The sequence below is a fragment of the Aplidium turbinatum genome, chromosome 9 (assembly GCF_918807975.1).
Source record: "Aplidium turbinatum chromosome 9, kaAplTurb1.1, whole genome shotgun sequence".
In the NCBI taxonomy this organism is placed as follows: domain Eukaryota; kingdom Metazoa; phylum Chordata; class Ascidiacea; order Aplousobranchia; family Polyclinidae; genus Aplidium; species Aplidium turbinatum.
In genome coordinates, this window is record NC_137480.1 from 8,168,635 (window position 1) to 8,190,805 (window position 22,171).

The 22,171-nt window shown below is 36.8% G+C and overlaps 2 protein-coding genes across 2 annotated transcripts in view; one reads left to right on the top strand and one right to left on the bottom strand.

Annotated features, from left to right (window-relative positions):
• The window catches only part of LOC145776644 (uncharacterized), a 17,333-nt gene extending 12,176 nt beyond the window's left edge, over positions 1 to 5,157 (top strand). The window contains exons 12-14 of the mRNA XM_082587876.1: positions 2,053 to 2,129; positions 2,711 to 2,844; positions 3,107 to 5,157. Coding sequence (XP_082444002.1) covers positions 2,053 to 2,129; positions 2,711 to 2,844; positions 3,107 to 3,841 — 946 coding nt within the window. The 3' untranslated portion in view covers positions 3,842 to 5,157. The remainder of the gene's footprint in view (positions 1 to 2,052; positions 2,130 to 2,710; positions 2,845 to 3,106) is intronic.
• LOC145776645 (methyltransferase-like protein 27) lies at positions 5,126 to 20,686 on the bottom strand. The gene is made up of 4 exons (XM_082587877.1): positions 20,355 to 20,686; positions 8,597 to 8,717; positions 5,970 to 6,119; positions 5,126 to 5,354 (listed from the first exon to the last, which is right to left on the bottom strand). Exons 1-4 carry the CDS (start codon positions 20,684 to 20,686, stop codon positions 5,268 to 5,270), a joined length of 690 nt encoding a protein of 229 aa, XP_082444003.1. The 3' UTR covers positions 5,126 to 5,267.
• Positions 20,687 to 22,171: the final 1,485 nt, after the last annotated feature.

The following is a 22,171-nucleotide window of genomic DNA, read 5'->3' on the forward strand; positions in this document are numbered from 1 at the left end:
CCAAGATATATATAGTGATCAACTTTTTCGATAGTCGCTCCGTCCACAAGAATATTGCTGCCGATGTCTGCCAGTTTGTTAAACATAACTTTCGTTTTGTTAAGGTTCACATGAAGGCCAATCTTTTTGCTTTCTGTATTGAGTTCACTTAGCATTGTTTGTAGTTGTTTAGGTTGCTCAGATATAAGGATGATGTCATCAGCAAAACGTAAATGATTTATGTATTCACCATCAATTTTTGGAGATATTGTGTCACCTTGACGTACCCCTTTTTGAATCTGAAATGGTTCAGAGTCTTTGTGCAGCCGAATTATAGATGTATTTTTCGTGTAAATGTTTTTGAGAAGTTGAGTGTATGATTGGTCAATTCCCTGTTTTTCCAGTGCTGAAAAGACAGCTGATGTTTCAACAGAATCAAACACTTTTTTATAATCTATTAGTCCAAGGCAGAGTGGGATGTTATATTCGTTTGTTTTTTCAATTAATTGGTTGATAGTATGCAAGTGGTCCATGGTTGAAAACCCTTCCCTAAAACCTGCTTGTTCTCTCGGTTGGTGGTAGTCCAAATCTTTAGCAATTCTGTTGGTAATTACTAGGGTAAAAAGTTTGTAAATTGTTGGAAGAAGACTAATCGGACGATAGTTTCCCAAGTCTTTTTGGTCTCCCTTCTTATGAAGCAGTATGATGATAGCATTCTTCCAGTTGGAAGGAATTTGTCTTGTTTTAATGCATTCCGTAAACAGATGGGCAAGAGGTGATGAAATTGTTTCTTCTGCGTCTTTAATTAGGTCAGGCGTGATATTATCTTCACCAGGCGCTTTATTTCGTTTCATCTGACCAATTGCATGTTTTATTTCAGAGATATTTACTTCTGGAGTGGTTGCTAAAATTTGAGATTTGTCACTGGAGTTGTCGACCGGCCCTTGACCCTGATTGCTAGCATAGAGATTTTGATAGAATTCTCTTGTTCTTTCTATTATCCGGTTTCTGCATTTCGTAATAGAGCCATCTTGTTCTTTTATTCCAGTCATATGAATTTTTTCCAAGCTGAGCTTCCTTTAGGCAGCTTTAAAACCTCGACCTTTCCGGATTGTTTCTTCAACAACATCAGAGTTGTATTTTCTTATGTCTCTTCTTTGTTTTTTACTGATGAGTTTGTCAAGTTCTGCTTTTTCGATTTTGTTCCTTGCTGATATTGGTTGCTTGAGACCTCTACGCTTCTTCATAAAGTTTAAAGTTTCTGTTGACAGTTTTGAACCATTGTTAGGCTTTACTTTTCTATACTTTTCTGCTGTTTTTGTAAGATTGATAACGGTACTGTTATTTAAATCTTCAACTGTATTTCCTGTGTAATTGATTGATATAGTAAAATATAGTAAAACGTATAGTAAAACGACTGATATAGTAAAACGTACTCTAGATAAGTAGTCAATAATGAACACTTTTAACACTCGATATTCCATGAATATTTAACTTAAATACATTACTAACATATGATCCTTTTCAAGCCATACAGCCGACTACCTTGATTGGCCGTAAGGTTGTACGGTGCTACCAGACCTTTCTATTGCTATATTTTGATTTTTATGTAATTGTGTTTCTTTTTCTCCAATCGTATTAGAAAGGCAAATAAAACAAACATCTCTCTCTTTCTCTCACTACTACGTTTAAATTCGTTCTTTAACAACCTTGAATATCGATCAATAAAATCATAAATATAATACGTATTTCAATTTTTTTTTTTTAATTAAATTTGTTTGAACAACTCTGTGGCCAAGCGACTGGAGTTCCACAATCTCCTTGCAATAGTTCCAGATTCGATTTTAGCTCGAGTTACACATACAGTAGGCCTAATACTTTGAAATAGCCTACTTCCAAAGACATTTTTTAAAGCATGAAGTAATGGATTCAGACCGAGAAATAAACAAGCAACAACAGCGTATTTAGCACAATGACTATATTGAAATTCAAATAAAAATAATAAATCGACAAAATGCTGATTGTATTGAAGTAGCTACGAAGGAACTAACAACGTTATTTACTTTGCAACAGAAACTCTTTAGCAACCATCTCACCTGGAGCCACAAAATCCCCGACATCCCCACCTCAAATTCACAACAAACTATCAGGTACCAAATAGTTTTATTTGATTTCAAATTAGGTGAAAAAATTAATTAGAAAATTGCGGAGATTTCATTGGGAGGCGCTTCGACTAATTGACGACCCTGATCAAATAAAACCTCTTTAGAGATCAGCACTTGGAGTTGGTGTACTCAAACTTGCGTGTAGGTAAACTGTGATTGAATGACTTTCAATAGTCTACTACTGCCCTAAGAAATACATATCTGAATTTTCCATTGAGTCATATTTTATGAATAGAGATAAAGAAGTCTGCTTAGGTACGCAGGACGGCTGAGCGACAGATGCAAGAATTTGTGTCTATTTCAAGCATGAAAGAATTTCTTTTCAAGACACGGACTTGGTGAAAATAGAACAGAGTTTTCCACAACATACATTTTCAGGATTAGGCGATACTCAGCAACAGAGTCAATAGACCTAGCTTTTGATGGTTGGAAGACGACACTTTTTTTGCATACCATTTTGTGTGGATCGTTGGTCCTTGGAGCGACGTCCACGATTGTCTGTACGAACATGCTTAGATAGGTTTTATTTAAGTTCGGATTTGTCATGTTGTTCAATGTTTTTCCAGATCAAGTGCCAAAAGAGGAGACCCATGACACCAAGAAAAACAAAATTGAACATCAACCAAAACAAAATAGAAGTAATAATGCTACTAAAGAAGAATTGGATGAAACAGCTTCTGAAGATGCTAGCAAGGGACCGGTAATGTTTAATCATAGACTTATAAACTTATAACAAAAACAAATCCCAAATTAAATACCTTAGTTTATGATTCACGTGATAAGTATCTTGTGCTTGATTTTGCATAGTCTACGTTTCTCACTTCTTCACAGCAAAATATTTACAAATTTGGTTAATTTATCACTGCATTTCATCTTGCAGTGAAAAGAGGCTTTAAGCAGAATATTTTGGAGGTGAATTTAATCAAATTTCAAGTTAATTATTTGTAGATATTTATTTCTAGTGCAATGAAGAATCCACAACAAAACCTGAACAAACAAACGAAAACGGTTTTGACAAACAGCTTCCAATCACTAACGATCCAAATGCTCAAGTATCGCCCATGAATCATGAAAATATTAGCTTCAAAGAAGACCCAGACGAAAACGAAGAGTCTACAAAGTTATCTAGAAGTTCGACAGCAACTCAAGACAAACTATCGGCTATCAGTGGCCCTAAAAACGATGACATTATAAACGTTGGTAATTTTGCTCCGCAGCAAAAGGAACTTTTTCCAAAACCTCCAACGCCGCCAAAAATACCCGGCGAGACAGCTGCCAAACCGATTACATTGAGCAGAGAGACTGGTAACCGCAAGGTTAGCCAACGCAGCAACCAGCCAAAATTCAGCAAATCGACATTGGAAAGACTGAGTGAAATCAGCACGCACAACTTTTACAACAACGCAAGTAACAAAAGTAATCCTAAAGAAAACAAATCTTTTTCAAACCGACAAGAAAAAGTTACCCCAAAAACTTCTCAAATATCATGCGCAGGAAACGCTTTGGACCCTTGGGACACAAAACACCTTGAAAAACCTTCTCGTGGTCCTGTGGTGTATGGTGTCTCAAGGAGAGACTCTACTTTATTGATTACTTCACCTAGAGACGCGGATGAAGAATTTGAGATGGAATCTAGAAAGGGTTCGGTTGCCGATAGAGGAAGTTTGGACAGATCGTTGTACTTAACTGCAATGTAAAAAGTTTTGTAAGAAACTCATTGTTTGTGGCTTTTCGTTCGTTTAGGTTATTGATTTTCAATGTAAGCATACATAAAACAACCTTTGATCATTTTTCAACTTTTACTATCTAAAATGTTAGGAAAATGACATGACGTTTTATCAGAAGTGATATATTACACACTTGCACAGCACTTTTAAAGCCATATCATAGAACTCTAATTGTATCTGGTTGCTGAGCACTGCTCCAGCTACTAAAGGCTTGCCTGCGATTGACTGCGCATTACTTCTCACTCATCACACGAAATGCCTTGCTGTTTATTATTTTACTAACAACTAGCGAAATAATCATTATATTTTATTGATTCTACGTTTCCATACGTTTAATGTACACTGTACAGTATGATACAGTATAATGAGTACAGTATAATGAGTAATATACAGTATATGAGTACAGTATGTACAGTATGATATGATATGTATGATTTTGTTAGTTGATCTGTGACGAAACAATCCAAATGCTTCAAAATGTGACATGGCTGGTCAATGACCAGTGGTCATCTCTCTTGGCGTCTGTCACGCCGCATAGACTTAATAAAACTAACTCATGAGTTTTTTAGTCGAAACTGGAGCGCAATCTGTTGCATTTTTTTGTATCTCCGACTTCACAGCAAGCGGCTCCAGCTCCGGCTCCGATGAATGGTTCCGCGGCTACAGGCTTCGGCTACACAGCTTTGCTATAGAAGAACTGCTTTTCTTTGCTTATACAATAAAAACAGGCAAACTTATGTTGATGTAAGAAACCAATTTCCCAAGCCGCTTTTGCCAAATAGAAGTGAAGAATACGTTCTATGCCATACTAGTGGGCTATATACTATATGTAAGGCGGGCTTCAATGAACAGAGCACCCGGCAGCCCGTTGCAACCGGTTCCCCATGAAGCTGTACGTTCCGATCTTATTGGACCGCAGTGGACATGGAGCTGGCCAAGAGTGTGTGCGTAGCCTTCGCGTAGTCACGACCACCTTAAACAACCACACAAGCGAATGGCCTTTGTCTCAATTTGGACCAGGACCGAACAAAAAGAGACGACCACGATATATTATAGGAATTATAGAGGCTGATGTATCGTAAACTTGAAGTTCTTTTTAAATAAAGTTGTAGATTTTAGAACGGGTATCAAAAATGAAAGTGCATGGGAAAATGAAATATGGGATGATTTTTGAGTTTTTATGTTGATTGGGTAAAGTAAACGCTGAGCCACTTCATTAAAACAAAGCGTTTGATTACGAATTCCTTTATTGATTGCAGGATATTACAAAAATGTACAATAAAATTTCTATTACGGTACAGAGCATCTTTATTTTCTGTATTCAATATATTGTTACACAGTTCTTTGACCGTAAGAAGAATAAGCTGTAATATCCAAAAAATTTTCACACGTCTATTTACACTTTAATATAGCAGTAAATAGTGGTATTTGGAGATTGGTAAAAGTTGATATCCCAATGGCCAGAGTCCGAGTCCAGGTTAACCTATTACAAATAGTGCAATTGTATTGTAAACATTTGCTGTTGTTTCAACTGTGGTGTGTCATAAAATTTGTTTACAGTTTACAAAAATGATGTATTGATACCATTAGATAAGATATCACATGTTTCTTCATTCTTTTAATTGAAAAATGATCGGCTAGCCGCTAGTAAATTCACTTCATGTAGAATTATTTTATGCCATATATAATATGCTATAAATTTGTCAAGTTAGATTATTATTTTGATTCTCATTAAAGTATCATCGGACAAAATATAGAAAGTTTAGTTTAAACACAATTAAATTGCAAAAAAAAAGAGCTGAAATGTAAGTCTTCTAAACGCTAGACAGGAACGTAGATAGGGGGCTTGAAGAGGCAATCGTTCCCTTAAAACTTTATCTTGCCCCAATAAAAATATTTAATATCATTACAACCTTTTAATTGCATTATAATTCATGTTGGATGAAGTTTGGCCCCCAAATAGTAGATTTTGCTTCCATAAAATTTTCTTTCTAGCTTTACATCACTGACGCCAGATAAAGTTTTTGGCCTACACTTCTTAAAGCTAATGCTTGAATCTTATTTCAAACTCCTTAGGATATATTGTTAAGATACTTACCTTCTCTGCAAGAAAGCAAACTTTTTTATTCACCATACCTTTAAGAACAGACTCAATCGAACTGTTAGCTGTTCCCGATAAATCCGTAATCAGAAAGTGAGAACAGTTGAGGGCTATCACTCCACCTGGCTTTAATACCCTCATAATTTCCTGCAATGTCAGAAAGAGAAAATGTTTAGTTATCTTTCTGTATAAATGAGGGATGGACCCATTAACCATCTGTGAGTGTGGTGAAAAGGAACAATCTGCAGACCACACCATCTGCAACTGCGCCAAATAGGTGACGAATCAATTCAGTGGCTGCTTGACACCTGCCCAAACATCTAGACCGAGTTGCCACCACTGCTCGAGGGTGGTAAGAGGCAAATCCCCTCGACCCTAGGAGTGGCGAAGGTTCATACAAAGAAAGAAAATGCAAAAATTAAGCAACAATTAATATGGTTAGGTTTGTGGTTTAATATACAAAACTTTATTCAAAAGTCTACAATTGCTCGTGTTCTTGTGGGGTATAATAATATTGTTTTACAATTGCTTTTTTGTATTAAGATGATAAAAGCAAAACTAAAAAAATGCAATCACTTGTGAACCGTAAAATTATAAAAAAAAAATTCACAAAGCAGTACTGTATAGGATTGCCGGATGGAAATTTCAAAAAATGCCAAATACACCTAAAGAAACTACTAAATCAGAAAAAAGAAGATATTTTATGGGAGTCGATCAACAAAAAATTGCCATTGTCAGATAATGTTGTTGGATGTTATTTTTTATGCAAAAATAACATGTAGCTTATATAGAAGGAATAATCTACCCGACATAATGCAGAAGCTGAGTAGGCTATCGCACATTTGTACTCACTAGTAAGCATCGTGTTTTGCTAATCATACCGGTGTTTCCTCCACGAGAACTATGAAGACTTTTCCAATCAACAAATTTTTATCGGCATAGTCAAGCATAGGCGTAGGGAAAGTCAATTTTTGGAGGTGAGAAAAAATTCTGACCCAAATATAATTAAATGAGCCCAAATATTTTTGCGACAAAACATAGGCCACCGGATTAAAAATTCTACACTGCTGCCAACAATCTGGTATATACTGTAAATGTGGTTAGTTAACTACCAGTAGCCTATTCACAAATAATACGAAAGCACCATAACAATACAAATAACTCAATACAAAAAAACATTTTACATCAATAAGATAATAATAGGGTTATACATGTTGGTTACTACAAAATACAAATTGTTATAATGATCTATAATCTTAACAAGTTATAAGGTATTTCAAAAATTTTATAAACAGCACACTACATTTTCAGCTGAGCATCTTGATATTGTAAGTAATGTGTTTAAAGCATCACTTTCAAAGTCAATATTGGCACATCTTGATTAGCATATATTTTTCATAAAATTTGCAAGCATCTAGATTTTTTCAGATGTTGAAAATAAGTTAAAAAGTTATTTCAAATCTTATGAATTAAACTTGCAGGCTACAATGTCAGCTGAGAGTGTTGATATTGAACTTATACGTTTGTAGCATTGGAGATTTTTTTAATTTTTAATGCATTAAATTCAACACAAAAACTCTATGTGACATTTACATAACTATTATTTGAGCAAAAAATCAAAAATAAGTTCAATCTCAATCAAATTTTTGAAACATGTTGAAATTTCTTGCCCAATTTTTATTTTTATCAAGTTTTCCAAAATTTTTGACTAATTAAAAAGTTTGGGGGTGCGGTTGCACCCCTTGCACTCCTGGCTCCCCACGTCCATGTCATCAAGTGTAGCAAAAATTAAAAACGAAATGCCCATGTTCAGTGGGCTTATCAGTACGTACCGTACCTCTATAGTTTATGTTACAGAGCTCTCGATTGGTGCTGGGCCGCTGATGAGTGAGCGAAAAATGTTGCGCTTGCTATCAAGTCTTGCTCAACTTAACTGCCGAGAAACATTTACAAACTACAAAGGTCTATGTCACAGTATTGGAAGTCCACGAGATGCATAAAGGATCCACTGTAAGCTTGGAAACCGGAAAAAGACGCATTTTAATTTTAGCAGTCAAGTAACTCTGTGCTTGCTAAGCGTTCAAAAACACCATGCAGCAGCAAGTAGTGCTGCTGCTGAACCACTGCAAGTTTTCCACTTTTAAGTCCTACACCACTTTCTAGAGGAGCAGCAACCCTAGGTCGATGAAGCATGTTTAAAAAGAATACAAAACGTATGTGCTCAAAATGCAACTTCCTTCTCCATTGAGAGCGTGGCAAAACTTATTTCCAGTGCGTAATCACAGACAAATAGATGTTTTATGATGACGAAGTTTATTGTTGATGCGTAATCACAAATGGTTTTTCCGACTACTTGAGCATTTTTGCAACTCTAACAAGTAAACAGACATAATTCTAAGTCAGTGGAGTAAATACCTGAAAACCTTGTAGCTACTGTAATTACGGGAAACTGCCAATGTTCCAAAAAGGGAATATTACGTAACTTCCGTTAGACATGTTACGTCACTAAAACTTCACAAACAACGTTTTATCACAACAATAACAACGTATGGCAAGTTTACTAAAATTTGTTAAGAGAAACTATTTGCGGTAAAATAAAAGTTTTAACTAAATAATTTATTTACCCATAAATAGTTGTGGGGCACGTGGCCATAGCTGAATACTCCGATGCAAACTATGACATCATATGTGTTATCTTCCATGGGCATACTTGTCCCCATTTTCAAAACTTGATGGAATGTGTTTCTACACAAATATTCAGTCATCAGTTCAATGGTTAAATGCATATTGTATAAATGTAACATGAAGACATTTTTATGATAGGCTTATACTGCATGATGTGAATCTGCGCAATGGTCTTCAAAACTCCCGGAGAAAATATTTGTTAAATTTAAAGTCATGTTGTGATCAGTAATTCCACTCAAAATTTTTGTAGTTTAAGGGGGCGGTTCTACTTAGAAAAAATTTTTCAAATTCATTTTATTTTATTGATATATATTGGAACTTTATCGTAGATTCAGAATATGCAGTCAGTTTTTACCTATTTGCCATCATTAGGCTTCAAACGGAAGGTTTTCTGAACGCACCTCAGTTTAAAATGTGAATAAAAATTTGCATTTTTGTGAGAATGTTAGTTGCAAGATGTTTTGTATTTTCCCTTACAAAATCTAATAATGAATAAACTAAATAGCGCCACCTTTTCAAAAGGTCAACCAAGTTTATTGAGAATCATTTAAAGTTAAAGTCACATTTAAAGTCAAAGGCATAAATTTTCTTAAGTCTATTTTTCAAATGCGATTTAATCAAAATCACGTTTTTGTGCACTAAAAATGTTTATTCTAGAAAACTACTTGTCAGAATTGGCTAAAAATTTTAACAGATATAGTAATAGGCCCTTACGGACATAATGATTGAGTTTTGTTTCAATATTCAGAGTAGGCCTAATAAATATTTTATTACCAAATCCTGAAGTCAAATTTGCTCTCGATGCATAGCAATTATCAAATTTTTTATACTAAAAAAAAAAATAAAAGAGTTAAAAGAAATCTCCTCTATCAATTTATGGCTAGGATACTCTATTAGATCACCATGCAGTTTGAAGTCCCTATCTCTAGCCATTTTCGAGTTTTTAGGGCTGCAATAGAGACAATCGGTTGATTTTATGTACAAATTCAAAATGGTATAAACCCTTAATGGATTGCCCCAGCCTAACAAAGTACAGTAAATATTTTTGGATAGCTTGTTTCCAGAGATGGGCGTGATCTTGATCTTGAAGATCACAAGTGATCTTGAAGATCAAGATCGTGATTTTGATCTTGATCTTCAAGATCACTTTTTTTTTGGTGATCTTGATTGATTGATTGATTGATGGAATTTTTATCCTCGGACTGGGAAAGCTTCTTGCAGAGCTTAATCCTGGCAGTTTTGCATACTTGTAGAGGCTTTGAATCACTGACGCAGGCCCGGTCACAGAGATTGTCAGAGTGAAGTTTCCGATTGTTGAAGTCTTGTTGCTGGGGAACTATTCCATCCATTAGATGCCGCTGAATGGAGAGCAGTCCTTAACGTGCGTTGCTCAAGCGCATACCCCGAGAGTCGAACCAGCGCCGCTTGATCTTGAAGGTTCTTCGTACCAGAAGTGACGCGCTAACCAATTGAGCTACTTTTTTTTGTGTGATCTTGATCTTGAAGAACAATAAGATCAAGATCACTTTAAAATTAAAGTTTACTTCATAGATAGAGGCATTTTTTTAAAACTTGTACTGTACAAAGTAGTTAGTGGCGACTACTAACATTAAGCCACTGCTAATCTGGTATGTGTCGAACAAAAGACGATTTAAAATCTCCATCTAATCTGGTCAGTGTTGCCATTTTAAAATTGAAAAAGTCTTCGGTGTTGGTCATAATAAATAAGTCAACTTCCGTGTACTTTATGTTGACGTATAATAAAAAATGATTTAACTTTGTTCACAATTTCCATGTGTGAATTTTAAAGAAATGTTTGCTTTCTTTGACCCAATTTTAGATGTTTCAAAAGTGTAGAATGGCGGTATTAAAAAATCTGGACTCTAGCCGACTTTGGTCATGTAAAGTGGTTTATTGCAGCAAATCAACCAGACCAAGACTTGTTTAGGGTCTGAGTATGGAGCGGTTTGTTTGACCGCAAACCTCTGGAACTTTTTTGATAGCAGACAACAGTATCAAGGTTGCCAGATGGGTAAATGATGCAATAAACATTGACATAACACAGTGAAAGTTAAAACAACTTAGTAACACGAATAAAAACTCCAACATAAACCAGACAAAAATTTGGTAAAAAATGATGCAGTTCAAACTTTATTATTATTTATTTATTATAAATAAAAAGCATAAAACTAATTGCTTTTTCAGTAGGCTACTACTGTAATTTGATCAAGCTGATCAAAACTATAATATTCCCAATTGCAACTTACGGATGCGAAACATGGACAATGAACAAAACAGACAGAAGAAAGATTGACGCATTTGAATTGTGGTGTTGGAGAAGGTTACTGCGTGTTCCTTGGACAGCCAAAATAACAAACGAGAAAATGCTTGAACAAATTAAACCGGACATATCCCTAGAAGCTAGAATCGTCAGGCAGAAACTTTTATATTTTGGCCACATAATGAGAAGCAAATCAATGGAAAAAGACATCATGCTTGGTTTGGTGAGCGGAGGAAGAGGAAGGGGGCGCCCGAAAACAAGATGGCTTGACACGATTGTAAATGACAGTGGCATGGGAGTGCATGAATTGAAGGAGGCTGCGTGAGATCGAGAGATGTGGAGAAAGATGACGTATAGAGTGACCGAGAGTCGTAAACGACTGAACGGATGATGATGATGACTACTGTAATTAACCTCGGCCTTGGAGTGACGTTGCGATTCTACGCAAACTACGTCAACAATTGATAGGCCTAATAGCAACAGTCACTAACTCATTACATTTCTTAGGCCAGCGATCGAGTAGTTAAAAGTAAAAGTTAGCAATACCAACTATATACCTTTACCCGGGTTGCTTATACAGTTTAGTAACTATTTTTTGCAACATCATTGATCAAAAACTTCATTTTTTTTCAAGTACACAAAAAGTGATCTTGAAAGTGATCTTGATCTTCAAGATCACGATCTTGATCTTGATCTTCAAGATCACTTAGTTTGGTGATCTTGATCTTGATCTTGATCTTGATCTTCAAGATCACTTATTCTTGGTGATCTTGATCTTGATCTTCAAGATCACCAATACTGGTGATCTTGCCCATCTCCGCTTGTTTCCTCCTTTTTCCAGCAATATATGGTTTGTTGAGGTTTGTGGGTGAACTTTTGTGTGTAGATTGTTATTTATGACAAGTACGAAAAATGCGATTCTAAGTAGAACTGCCCCCTTAAAGTTTTCATTACGAAACCGAACTGCTGCTGTAAAAAAATATGTTTTATAGCATTTGGGTACAATCTTGGTCATTGCAGGTCAAAATCACGTTTGAAAAATAAAGTGAAAATTTATGCTTTGAGAGCTCTTTTTATTATCTTGTAAAAACATAACATGCCAAATAAGTGCAAAGGCTTTGCTTACTTGCAGCAGATGGCCTAAATCAAAGAAGTTGAAGTGAGCACCAAATTTTCAACAACTTAGTATCCTCAAATTCTTGATGTTTACCTCTATTTTGTTTTCCGTTCATTTTTCCTTCTAATAGTTGTTTTTAAATAGAATTATCACAAATCATATACCGGTAGCCAAAATATTTCAATTTTTTTTTGTTTTAATTATTTATAGAATTGTCATGTTGGTTTGCATTCTAAATAGTGCATTTTCATTTGTAATATCTTTCCATGAAATTTTAAGCATTTTTCTATAAATCCACATTTCAAATGTCTCAAGTAGTGTTACCACTTGTGATGACAATGTCCATGTTTCTGCATTGTAAAGCAAGGTAATTTAGATATAACATTTCATAATTCGTTTTCAAGTGTTCGTATTAATTTGCGTCTTATTAATGCTTTTTGCATTTAAAATCGCCGGCTGCGTTGCGGAGTGGTGAGAACGTCTGCGCGACGTTCGAAAGGACGTGGGTTCGACTCCGCTCCAGAGCACGCGGCTGTGTTTCGGCAAATGACATGGCAAGCCAACATAAAGGGAGCAGCTGACTAGAAGTGGATATGTCACTTTGCTGCTTTGCGTTGTTGTGATCGCAGTGTTATTATTTTACGACATCGCAATTATTTATTTTACGAAATTGTAAAAAGTTGAAAAGTTTTGTGTAAAAAAATTGATAAGTCCATTTTATTTGTAAATACAGAAAAACTACAGAACCTAGTAAGTTAACACCAGGGCTGCAGAGCCTCTACAAAAGAGGTCTGACTCCAGCGCTGGAGCAGTCAAGCTTTACACCAGTGGCTCCAGCTACGGAGCTGTTAGGTTTTGTACTAGTAGCACAGGCTCCAGCTCTAAAAAAGTAAAACGTGTGTTCAAATTACATAAACGTTTTGAAATTAAGTGTAATAGATAGAGTTTTTGAAACACTTCTCTTCAAAACAACTACAAATATGAGAAATATAGACATTGGACAGTGTAGTAACTCTGCTTGAGTTTAGCAATTGCTAGAAGGATCAGCTAGAAGCTAGTATTATGTCACTAACGAGACAGCAAAATCCATAATTTTCAAATTGAGACTGTATTCATCTGCAACGTCACTAGACGTTGAATCAATGTAAAAATGATGGATTTTGTGGTTTGAGTACCAACTAGTAAAATTTACCTGTATTTTTTATTGATTTAACGTTTACATACGTTTAAAGTAAGGTATGATTTGTATGTATGATTTTGTTAGTTGATCTGTGACGAAGCAATTTGCTCAGTAAAAAGTGCTTCAGAATGTGATATAATCGGTCATCTCTCATAATTTCTCGTCTCGTTACATAGATTAATAAAATTTACTCATGCGTTTCTTAGCCAACGCTGGAGCCTTAACTGCTACATTTTTTTGTGGCTCCAGCTCCGGCTCTGACTCCACAGCAAGCAGAGTTAAAAGGCTCGGGCTCCAGATCCGGCTTCGGCAGCTCTGGTTAACACTTACATACAAAAAATGTATCAATAACCTCTGTCAAACCCACATACTCTCAGAAAAAATAATATTGTAGGCCTATTGTTTAAATTTTTTAGCATAAGTTTGAGAACTTCAAACGTCATTTTCTCAAAACGCCAAAATGTGACTTATAAACTTTTATCGCAAACGGCTTCAATTACACAAGGGAACACAATTTTTGTTGACTTCGATCTAACAATTGTTTTTGACTAACTTTTGGGCGCTGAATCCAAAAATGACATCAGTTTTTTTCTATCACGTCACGTTTTTGAGCTAGGCACCCACCACTTTGTCTCATAACCCACAAAAAGTACAACATTTAAGACATCTGCGTTTATTGTATAAAACGTTTTAAGAACTACAAGCAACCGAAAGTAACTCCATGGTTTTCAAATAAACATTTGTACAGCTATATTCTATTTTTTAAAACGGATATTGCTTCTGCAGGACAAATAAAGAGCGACTTTTAGGGCAAAATTTACGCTTGTAGCTTTTCCTGGCATGTTCAAGCTATGGGCAGTCTCGCTTAATACTCCAGCAATTGTCAGCCAGCATATGCAAGTTTCATCTTCCCAGATATCTTTCCTCCATCACCTTTAGATCTTGGTGGAATCTTTCTCCTTGCCCATCGCTGATCGCACCAAGGTTTTCCGGGAAATTAGCAAGATGGCTATGCAAAAAATGCATCTTGATGCTCATGTTGTAGCCGAGTTCTTTGTAGCTTTCTAATAGCTTCTGAATAATTTCGATATAATTCTCTGCCCGTGTATTCCCAAGAAACCCCTTGGCAAAGTTTTTAAATGATAACCACGCATTTTCTTCCAATTCTGACATTGAACCACTGAAACGTTCATCTTTGATCAGTTGCCGAATTTGTGGACCATCAAATACACCAGTCTTAATTTTTTGTGTTGACCGGCCAGGAAAAGCCAAAACGAGGTAATTGAAACAGTTGCTTTCACTTTCAGTTGGCAATGCTTTAACGAATCGCTTCATTAGGCCGAGCTTTACATGGAGAGGTGGGAAAATAATTTTCTCTTTGTCAACAAGTGGCTCATGTACAATATTGAGATCACCAGGTTTAAGGTCAGATCTCGGTAACAAAGCTGCTGTCACTTCGAAAGTACGGTAAAAACGCACTTTCTTTCGATCGAAAGTATGATACCTTCGCTCTTTTTCAAAGTAAATTTTTCTCATTTAACTTAATCTGGATGCTAAGAGTTCCAAAGCTTTTTTTCCTAGTTCTAAATCTCGTGCCAAATCATTCAACTCATGTTGATGTAATACACCACGTTCTGAATCGTCTTCAATTTCAAAATCTTCATCATTAGGCCTGCCATCACTAAAACAATACATATATTGATTTCCATTTAGGATAGGCTAGGGGATCTCCAGACTAAGAAGCAGCAGGCCAGCTATTCTCCATCAAGTATCAATTAATCATTCTTTATTACAAAATACATGGAAAATCAGCAGAGCCCTATTGGCATATGCATTTCGCTCTAACTGTAGAGCATCATTAGTGCCTTATTCAAATAGATTTTATTTGAATAAAGCACTAATGATGCTCTACAGTTAGAGTTTAGTTTAGTTTCTATTACATATTATTATTATTATATTATTTATTGTTGTTATTGTATTAGTTACAGTTACAGTTTAGTGTCACAATCAAGGTGCAATGCCTCGCGATGGCTTGCTTGGTATCTTCAACAAGCGTGTTGTTTTCATTATGGAATTCTGGTGCGTTGTGTTATTATCGGTTATGACCTGAAGTAACCTCTGATTGAGAAATTTGTATTATGTAACGTATTTCTAGAATCATCTGTAAGCATGCAAATCTAGAAGGTTCTGTTGTTTTTCATGATTTCTGAGCGTCGTTTGTCATGACGTCATAAGGTTGTTTATCTGTAAATGTCCGATTGCAAAATCGTTATTATGTAAGAATCTTCTTGCGAACGTGACATTCTTTAGAATTCTATAAGCTTCTGCTTGTTGACATTTAAATGCTACGTGACCGAGCGATGGTTCTTTATGATGTAACCTTCTCGAAGTTACTGGACTGAACAACCAACTATATAAATAGTGGTGTAGTTTGTGTAATTTTTATTCTGAGATGATTCTGAGATTATTATTATGGTGATTGTTACGAGTTGATTATGAGAGTTGTGCTATGAGTTGTGAATGGGTAGTTGATGCAGAAATTAGAGTGATTTGAGAAGCCGTTCGTTAAAGTTCTTCAAGAAGTCAGATTATCATTTCACTAGTAGAATTATTCGACATTTAATTGACTTCTTTTCGGTTGACCCATTAAACTACGTCATTGAATCTTTCCAAGTCTTTTTCCTGGTAAGAGATAGAAAGAAATCGTGACATTCTGGGGGCTCGTCCGGGATAAACCGAAAAAATTTAACCGAAAAACCGAAGAATACCGAAGATTTATTGAAAGAATAATAAATTAATGTCAAGATGGCGGATACTGTCAAACATGAGATGATTGAAGACTTAGGGAGCATGGCTGAACGAATGGGGCTGACTGGTAACGAGAAGTCTCAGTTTGTGATGGAAGAGTATCACAAGATAATGGACCAAAAAGCTCAGCGAGAAGCTGACGAAAGAGAAGATAGAAGAGCTGCTCGTGAAATAAGGAAAGCAGAACTTGAAGCTGAAGAAAAACGAGCACAGCGTGAGGCTGAAGCTGCACAACTTGAAGCTGAGGAAAAGCGAGCACAATTTGAAGCTGAAGCAGAGGAGAAGCGGGCACAACGCGAAGCAGAAGCCGAAGAGAATCGGGCGCAACGCGAAGCAGAAGCTGAAGAAAGAAGAGCGCAATATGAATTGGAAAAGTTAAAACTTGAATTAGAAAGACAAAAGCTGGACATTAGTGAGCGATCTAATTCTACTAATGATAATGCTCGAGATGTTATTGTGGCGCAAGTTAGACGTCCAGATTTGCCATCATTTGTTGAAGAAAAAGATGAGTTGGATAGTTATTTGTTAAGATTTGAAAGATATGCTACAATAGCCAAATTGGAGAAGTCGACGTGGGCTACCCAGCTGAGCATGTTATTATCGGGACAAGCTCTTGATGTATATTCAAGACTTTCGCAAGAAGAGGCCATGAATTACGATAGATTGAAGTTAGCTCTGTTAAAACGATACAATTTTACCGAGCATGGATACCGTCAAAGATTCCGTGAGGCAAAGCCTGAACGACACGAAAGTCCAGGTCAATTTATTGAACGTTTGAGAAACCTTTTGTTAAAATGGTTTGAACTTTCGGGGGCCGAACAATCATTGGACGGATTGGCAAACCTTATAGTTAAGGAACAATTCACAGATTCATGTTCAAAAGATCTGTCTGTTTATTTAATGGAAAGAAGTCCGAAGAATTTAGAAGACATAGCCAGTGTGGCAGAACAGTACTTAGTTGCTCATGATGAGAGGTTGTCGGCTGAAGAGACGTAGTCATGCGATGATGACGAGGAGCAAACAAATAATTTTAAAGGAGGTGCTGTTCCAAGAGAAGTACGTTGTTTTAATTGTAATGGCTTAGGTCACAAGTCTGTTAACTGCCGGAAGAAGACTAACAGAAATCATCAGGAATCGAGGAAGTGGTGCAATCGTTGCAATAGGCAAGGACACGAAGCGAAGGAATGCAAGGACAAGTCGTTTTCCCGATCCAATCAGTCTGGAAAAGATAAAGACACGGACGTTTATCGATGCGGTTGTGCGTTAATGATTCCTGAACCCACGCTTGACGAGGAGAATCCGGATGAAGATGTTTGCGGAAAAATAATACCTGAAGATCACCTGCCAGTAGTGGATGGAAAAGTTGGAAACAAAAAGGTAAAAGTTTTACGTGATTCTGGTTCTACGGGTATAATGGTGAGAAGAGATTTAGTAAATGACAATCAGTTAATGGGAAAAACTGGCCATGTGACAAAGATAGATACCACTTCAATCCAAGGACCGTTAGCGATGATATACATCGAAACTCCGTATTGTAGTGGAACTGTGAAAGCGTTATGTTTACAAAACTCTTTAGTTGATCTTATAATCGGAAATGTTATTGAGAGAAATTCTGAAGTTACTTGTTATTCTTGTGGCAAGAATGGTCACTTTGCTCGAGATTGTTCTGCAGATAATCAGCGACGATCTCACGATCATGGATACAATGAGCGCGAAGAACCGAAGAGAAGAGGCAGGCGACGACCATTTGGAGTTTGCTATAGATGCGGTAGACGCGGACACTTCGCCAGGGAGTGCGTTGCTGACGGCGGACATTCGGAAAATAGACGTTGCCGTGACAACCACTGCTACCGATGTGGGGAGATTGGACACATAGCCAGGAGCTGCCCTTTTGGTGAAAAGGCTTGCTACAACTGTCACAAGGAAGGTCATCTCGCCAAGGACTGTCCGGAGAGGAGATGTTTCCGATGTAGGAAGATGGGTCATCTCGCTCGCCGATGCACTGAAGATGTTGAGGACGTTGGAGACTTTCGCAGAAAACGTGACTATTGTTTTGAGAAAAGCTATCGTTGGTAGATCATGCAACGATAGACTTATGAGAACTGATTATTGAGTAATTAATTGTTTTATGGTGTGTTTTGTATTGATTGTGTTGTTATATTGTTTGCAACAATATTCTAAGGGGGGGCGTATGTCACAATCAAGGTGCAATGCCTCGCGATGGCTTGCTTGGTATCTTCAACAAGCGTGTTGTTTTCATTATGGAATTCTGGTGCGTTGTGTTATTATCGGTTATGACCTGAAGTAACCTCTGATTGAGAAATTTGTATTATGTAACGTATTTCTAGAATCATCTGTAAGCATGCAAATCTAGAAGGTTCTGTTGTTTTTCATGATTTCTGAGCGTCGTTTGTCATGACGTCATAAGGTTGTTTATCTGTAAATGTCCGATTGCAAAATCGTTATTATGTAAGAATCTTCTTGCGAACGTGACATTCTTTAGAATTCTATAAGCTTCTGCTTGTTGACATTTAAATGCTACGTGACCGAGCGATGGTTCTTTATGATGTAACCTTCTCGAAGTTACTGGACTGAACAACCAACTATATAAATAGTGGTGTAGTTTGTGTAATTTTTATTCTGAGATGATTCTGAGATTATTATTATGGTGATTGTTACGAGTTGATTATGAGAGTTGTGCTATGAGTTGTGAATGGGTAGTTGATGCAGAAATTAGAGTGATTTGAGAAGCCGTTCGTTAAAGTTCTTCAAGAAGTCAGATTATCATTTCACTAGTAGAATTATTCGACATTTAATTGACTTCTTTTCGGTTGACCCATTAAACTACGTCATTGAATCTTTCCAAGTCTTTTTCCTGGTAAGAGATAGAAAGAAATCGTGACATTTAGTTTCTATTTGAATAAGGCACTAATGAGTAATGATGCTCTACAGTTAGAGCGAAATGCATATGCCCATTGGGCTCTGCTGATTTTCCATATATTTTTGTAATAAAGAATGATTGATTCATCAGTAAAACATTCATCATGATCCAAATCTTCGAGCGTAGGTGTTTGAACGAAAACTGGAACTAGGATTTCAACTGAATGAGGCACTGGACATATAGCTGATGGAAAACTTGAATACTCAATTTTACGTTTGTTTTTCTTTTTATACCCTGAAGTTTGCACCAAACAAAAGTAATTGTGTAGACTAATGATCTTTGTGCTCTCGCCACAAACCATGGGTCTACCGAATGCCAATTTGTCACGTGTTCCCTTGGTCTACATCCGCAAACTCTCGATATACTGCTTGCATACCTTGTGGGGTGCCCAAGACTTATTTTGATCACCAAGTTTTATTTTTAAAATATGTGAAGTAGGCTTGTTTAACAAATGACGTCTTTTCTTTGGCTAAAAATAGTAAAACTGCTGCAAATATAGCAAATAGAATCCGGATTATTTAGACACTGACGACGAGAAACAGCAGACGCAGACAAGATAGTATTCTAACAAACAAACATGTAGATTGTAGTACATACATGGTTGAAAGTGGAAAGCAACTAACTTCAATTTCATCACGGTAATCTAGTTTCGTTGGATGATTGCATCCTCCTACCAAAAATGGGGAAATAGCCTAGCATCCACCTAAATCGATGCATGTGCCTTTTTTACTTAATAATTCAGTTGAACCTCCTTGTATATAACTTACTATATGATTAGCTTGTGCATTCCTTTTACGTATGGAAAAGCAACACGGCTAAACTCGTGAAAAGTTGCATATTTTGGATGTATGCTGTAGAGCAAAAACTTGACGTGATAGAAGAAAACTGGTGGCATTTTTGAAATCAGCACGCCGGAATTAGCCTAAATCAAGTGCAAAATCAAAGTCAACAAAAAAAAATTTCAAAATTGTTCCCCAGTGTTATAGCTGCATATATTTTCAATCAGGAAGCAAAAAGTATGGCACAAAGTTTGACATCACAACACCATCTTGAGACAGTGCATTTCAGTTGCTTAATTTTTTCGGGAGGTTGATAATGTTGGCACTTAAATATTGATACATTCTGAGTTCTAGCCTATTTGAATACTATTTTGAATAGCCTATTTGACTGCTAATCAATGACGGATGTATGGGAAATAATAGCCTGATGTGCACAGCTGCAATTTGAGCTTTAGACAAAATGTGGTCAAATGTCATAGACCAGTTTCAGTGACGCTTTGTAGGCTAATTGTTGATTACATATAAAATTATGTGTAGCTTATTAACTTGTTAAAACTCTTAAAATTTAATCAAAAGCATCTATAGGCCTACCTGTAAATGGTTTTCTTAGCAGCTTCTTTCAACATATCTTGACATCCATCTATGTCATCAATTGGTCCTTTAAATCCCACTTCTCTTATTCTTTCTCCAGATAAACCAGTGCCACAACCAATGTCAAGAACAACACAAGAGTCTGATTTAAATTTATGAGAAAGGTCTACATGCTTCTTACACAACGATACTATTTGTCTTGGAACAGTTAAAGTTACCGCCTTTCTTGCTTCATCATATGAAGATGCATACTCAGAATACACAGCCAGATTCTTATTGAGAGATTTTGTTAACGCCTTGAACATACTTTGAAGTTTGTATTGATTTTCCATAGCCAGTTGAATATCTAGTGGTTAATTAAAAAAAATGATTGGTCTAAAAAGTAGTTTAAATGAAAAGAACACTTAAACAATATAATACTGCATTGGATCTTAATTTAAGACTTTGCAATTACTAGTAGGAAATACAATGCACTCATATCCAGGCTTTCACCAAGTGACTGAAGATTAAGATTAAGTAGACTTGAAGGCAAGGAAGCCAACCTTCATGTCCAATTTCATGCCTGTCTTCAAATGTCCTATCAAAGACACAGCCGCATGCTCTTAAGCGGTGTCGAACCGACACCCTTTCGAGTGCCTTACCAGGCTTTCACCACTCGGCTATGCAGCTGACACACTACATGCATGCATAGGAAACGGCGATGGCGGTTCCTCACCGGGGTGCCGCGGCACACTGGATGCCATTTAGGCTACAATACTCTGGGGTGCCGCAAGCTATTTCTCATATTCATCATTTATCTGTCTTCAAATGGTTAGGGTTGGGGTTGCATTGTTGCTGATACCAATTTTCATGCACAACTGTTTTTGTTACATCATTAAGGGCAACTTTTTTCATACCGTATGCGTAGCTATGTGATGTTTCGTGGTCACAAATTCTTAGTGTGGTACTTTATATTGTTGTGGCTTGTTATGTCAATGTCTGCGCAGCAAGCTGTAGGCTACTGATTGCCGAATGTAGTTCAGCAGGTGAATGCTGTACATATGAAGCTTTTTGCTCATTTTGTCTGTTAAGAGAAAAGCAATATATTTTTTTAAAATTTGACTTTAAAAAGAAAACTACTACATTTTTTATCAAAATGTCGTTTCATAGTGGCATTCAATTTTCTTCGAATCCTCTTGAAGCTGATGAGGCTTAGGGATCGCGACTACTTTGGCTCGTCCCCAGATTTTAGGGATTTTGAGTTGGCATAAGTAGGAAGCCAGGAATTTGCGCAGCCAAGACTTCATGGCGGTGCCAGCATAGACTACAAGTTTTGGGCAGATGCTGTCGGGATCAGGTGCTTTGCGAGTCTTAGTTGATGGGAGGTTAGGGTTGAACTCATCCGATGTGAAATCACCAGAAATGCTTTCCTTGTCTGGTGTGGAGATTTTCCAGAGATCAGACGTTTCCCTCTTTACAAGTTTGGAGAACTTGCGGTCGCCTATTTTGTAGGTCCGGTTTTTCACCAGTTGTGATGCGATGGGACATTGGCGGGAAAGGCGTGCTGAACGGCCCGTAAGGTTGTTGACATTACTCCATGCTATCCGACTAGAGTGTACAAAGTCGATAGTGTTGACGTTGTCTTTCCATCGCTCTAACCTCTGTGAGTCCAGCCGATCGAGCAGTCTTGTTGCGGCTGAGATAGAGGCAGCACCTGGTGAGGCCTGGGTTTGTGGCACCAGGTCTGGGTTTGTGCCCGTTCTCCAGCGTCCAAACCATAAGTTGTCTTGACCTTTTGGGTTGTTAAAAAGGACGAGGTTGTTGTTTGCAGCCCAAAC

Excerpts from the sequence above, each read along its gene's own strand:
- LOC145776645 (XM_082587877.1), bottom strand. The coding sequence starts at position 20,686 with ATGGAAAATCAATACAAACTTCAAAGTATGTTCAAGGCGTTAACAAAA. Across the intron at positions 8,718-20,354 it reads GCTAAGAAAACCATTTACAG|AAACACATTCCATCAAGTTT; the intron begins GTAGGCCTATAG and ends ATATTTGTGTAG. Across the intron at positions 5,355-5,969 it reads TTTGCTTTCTTGCAGAGAAG|GTTAACCTGGACTCGGACTC; the intron begins GTAAGTATCTTA and ends TATTTGTAATAG.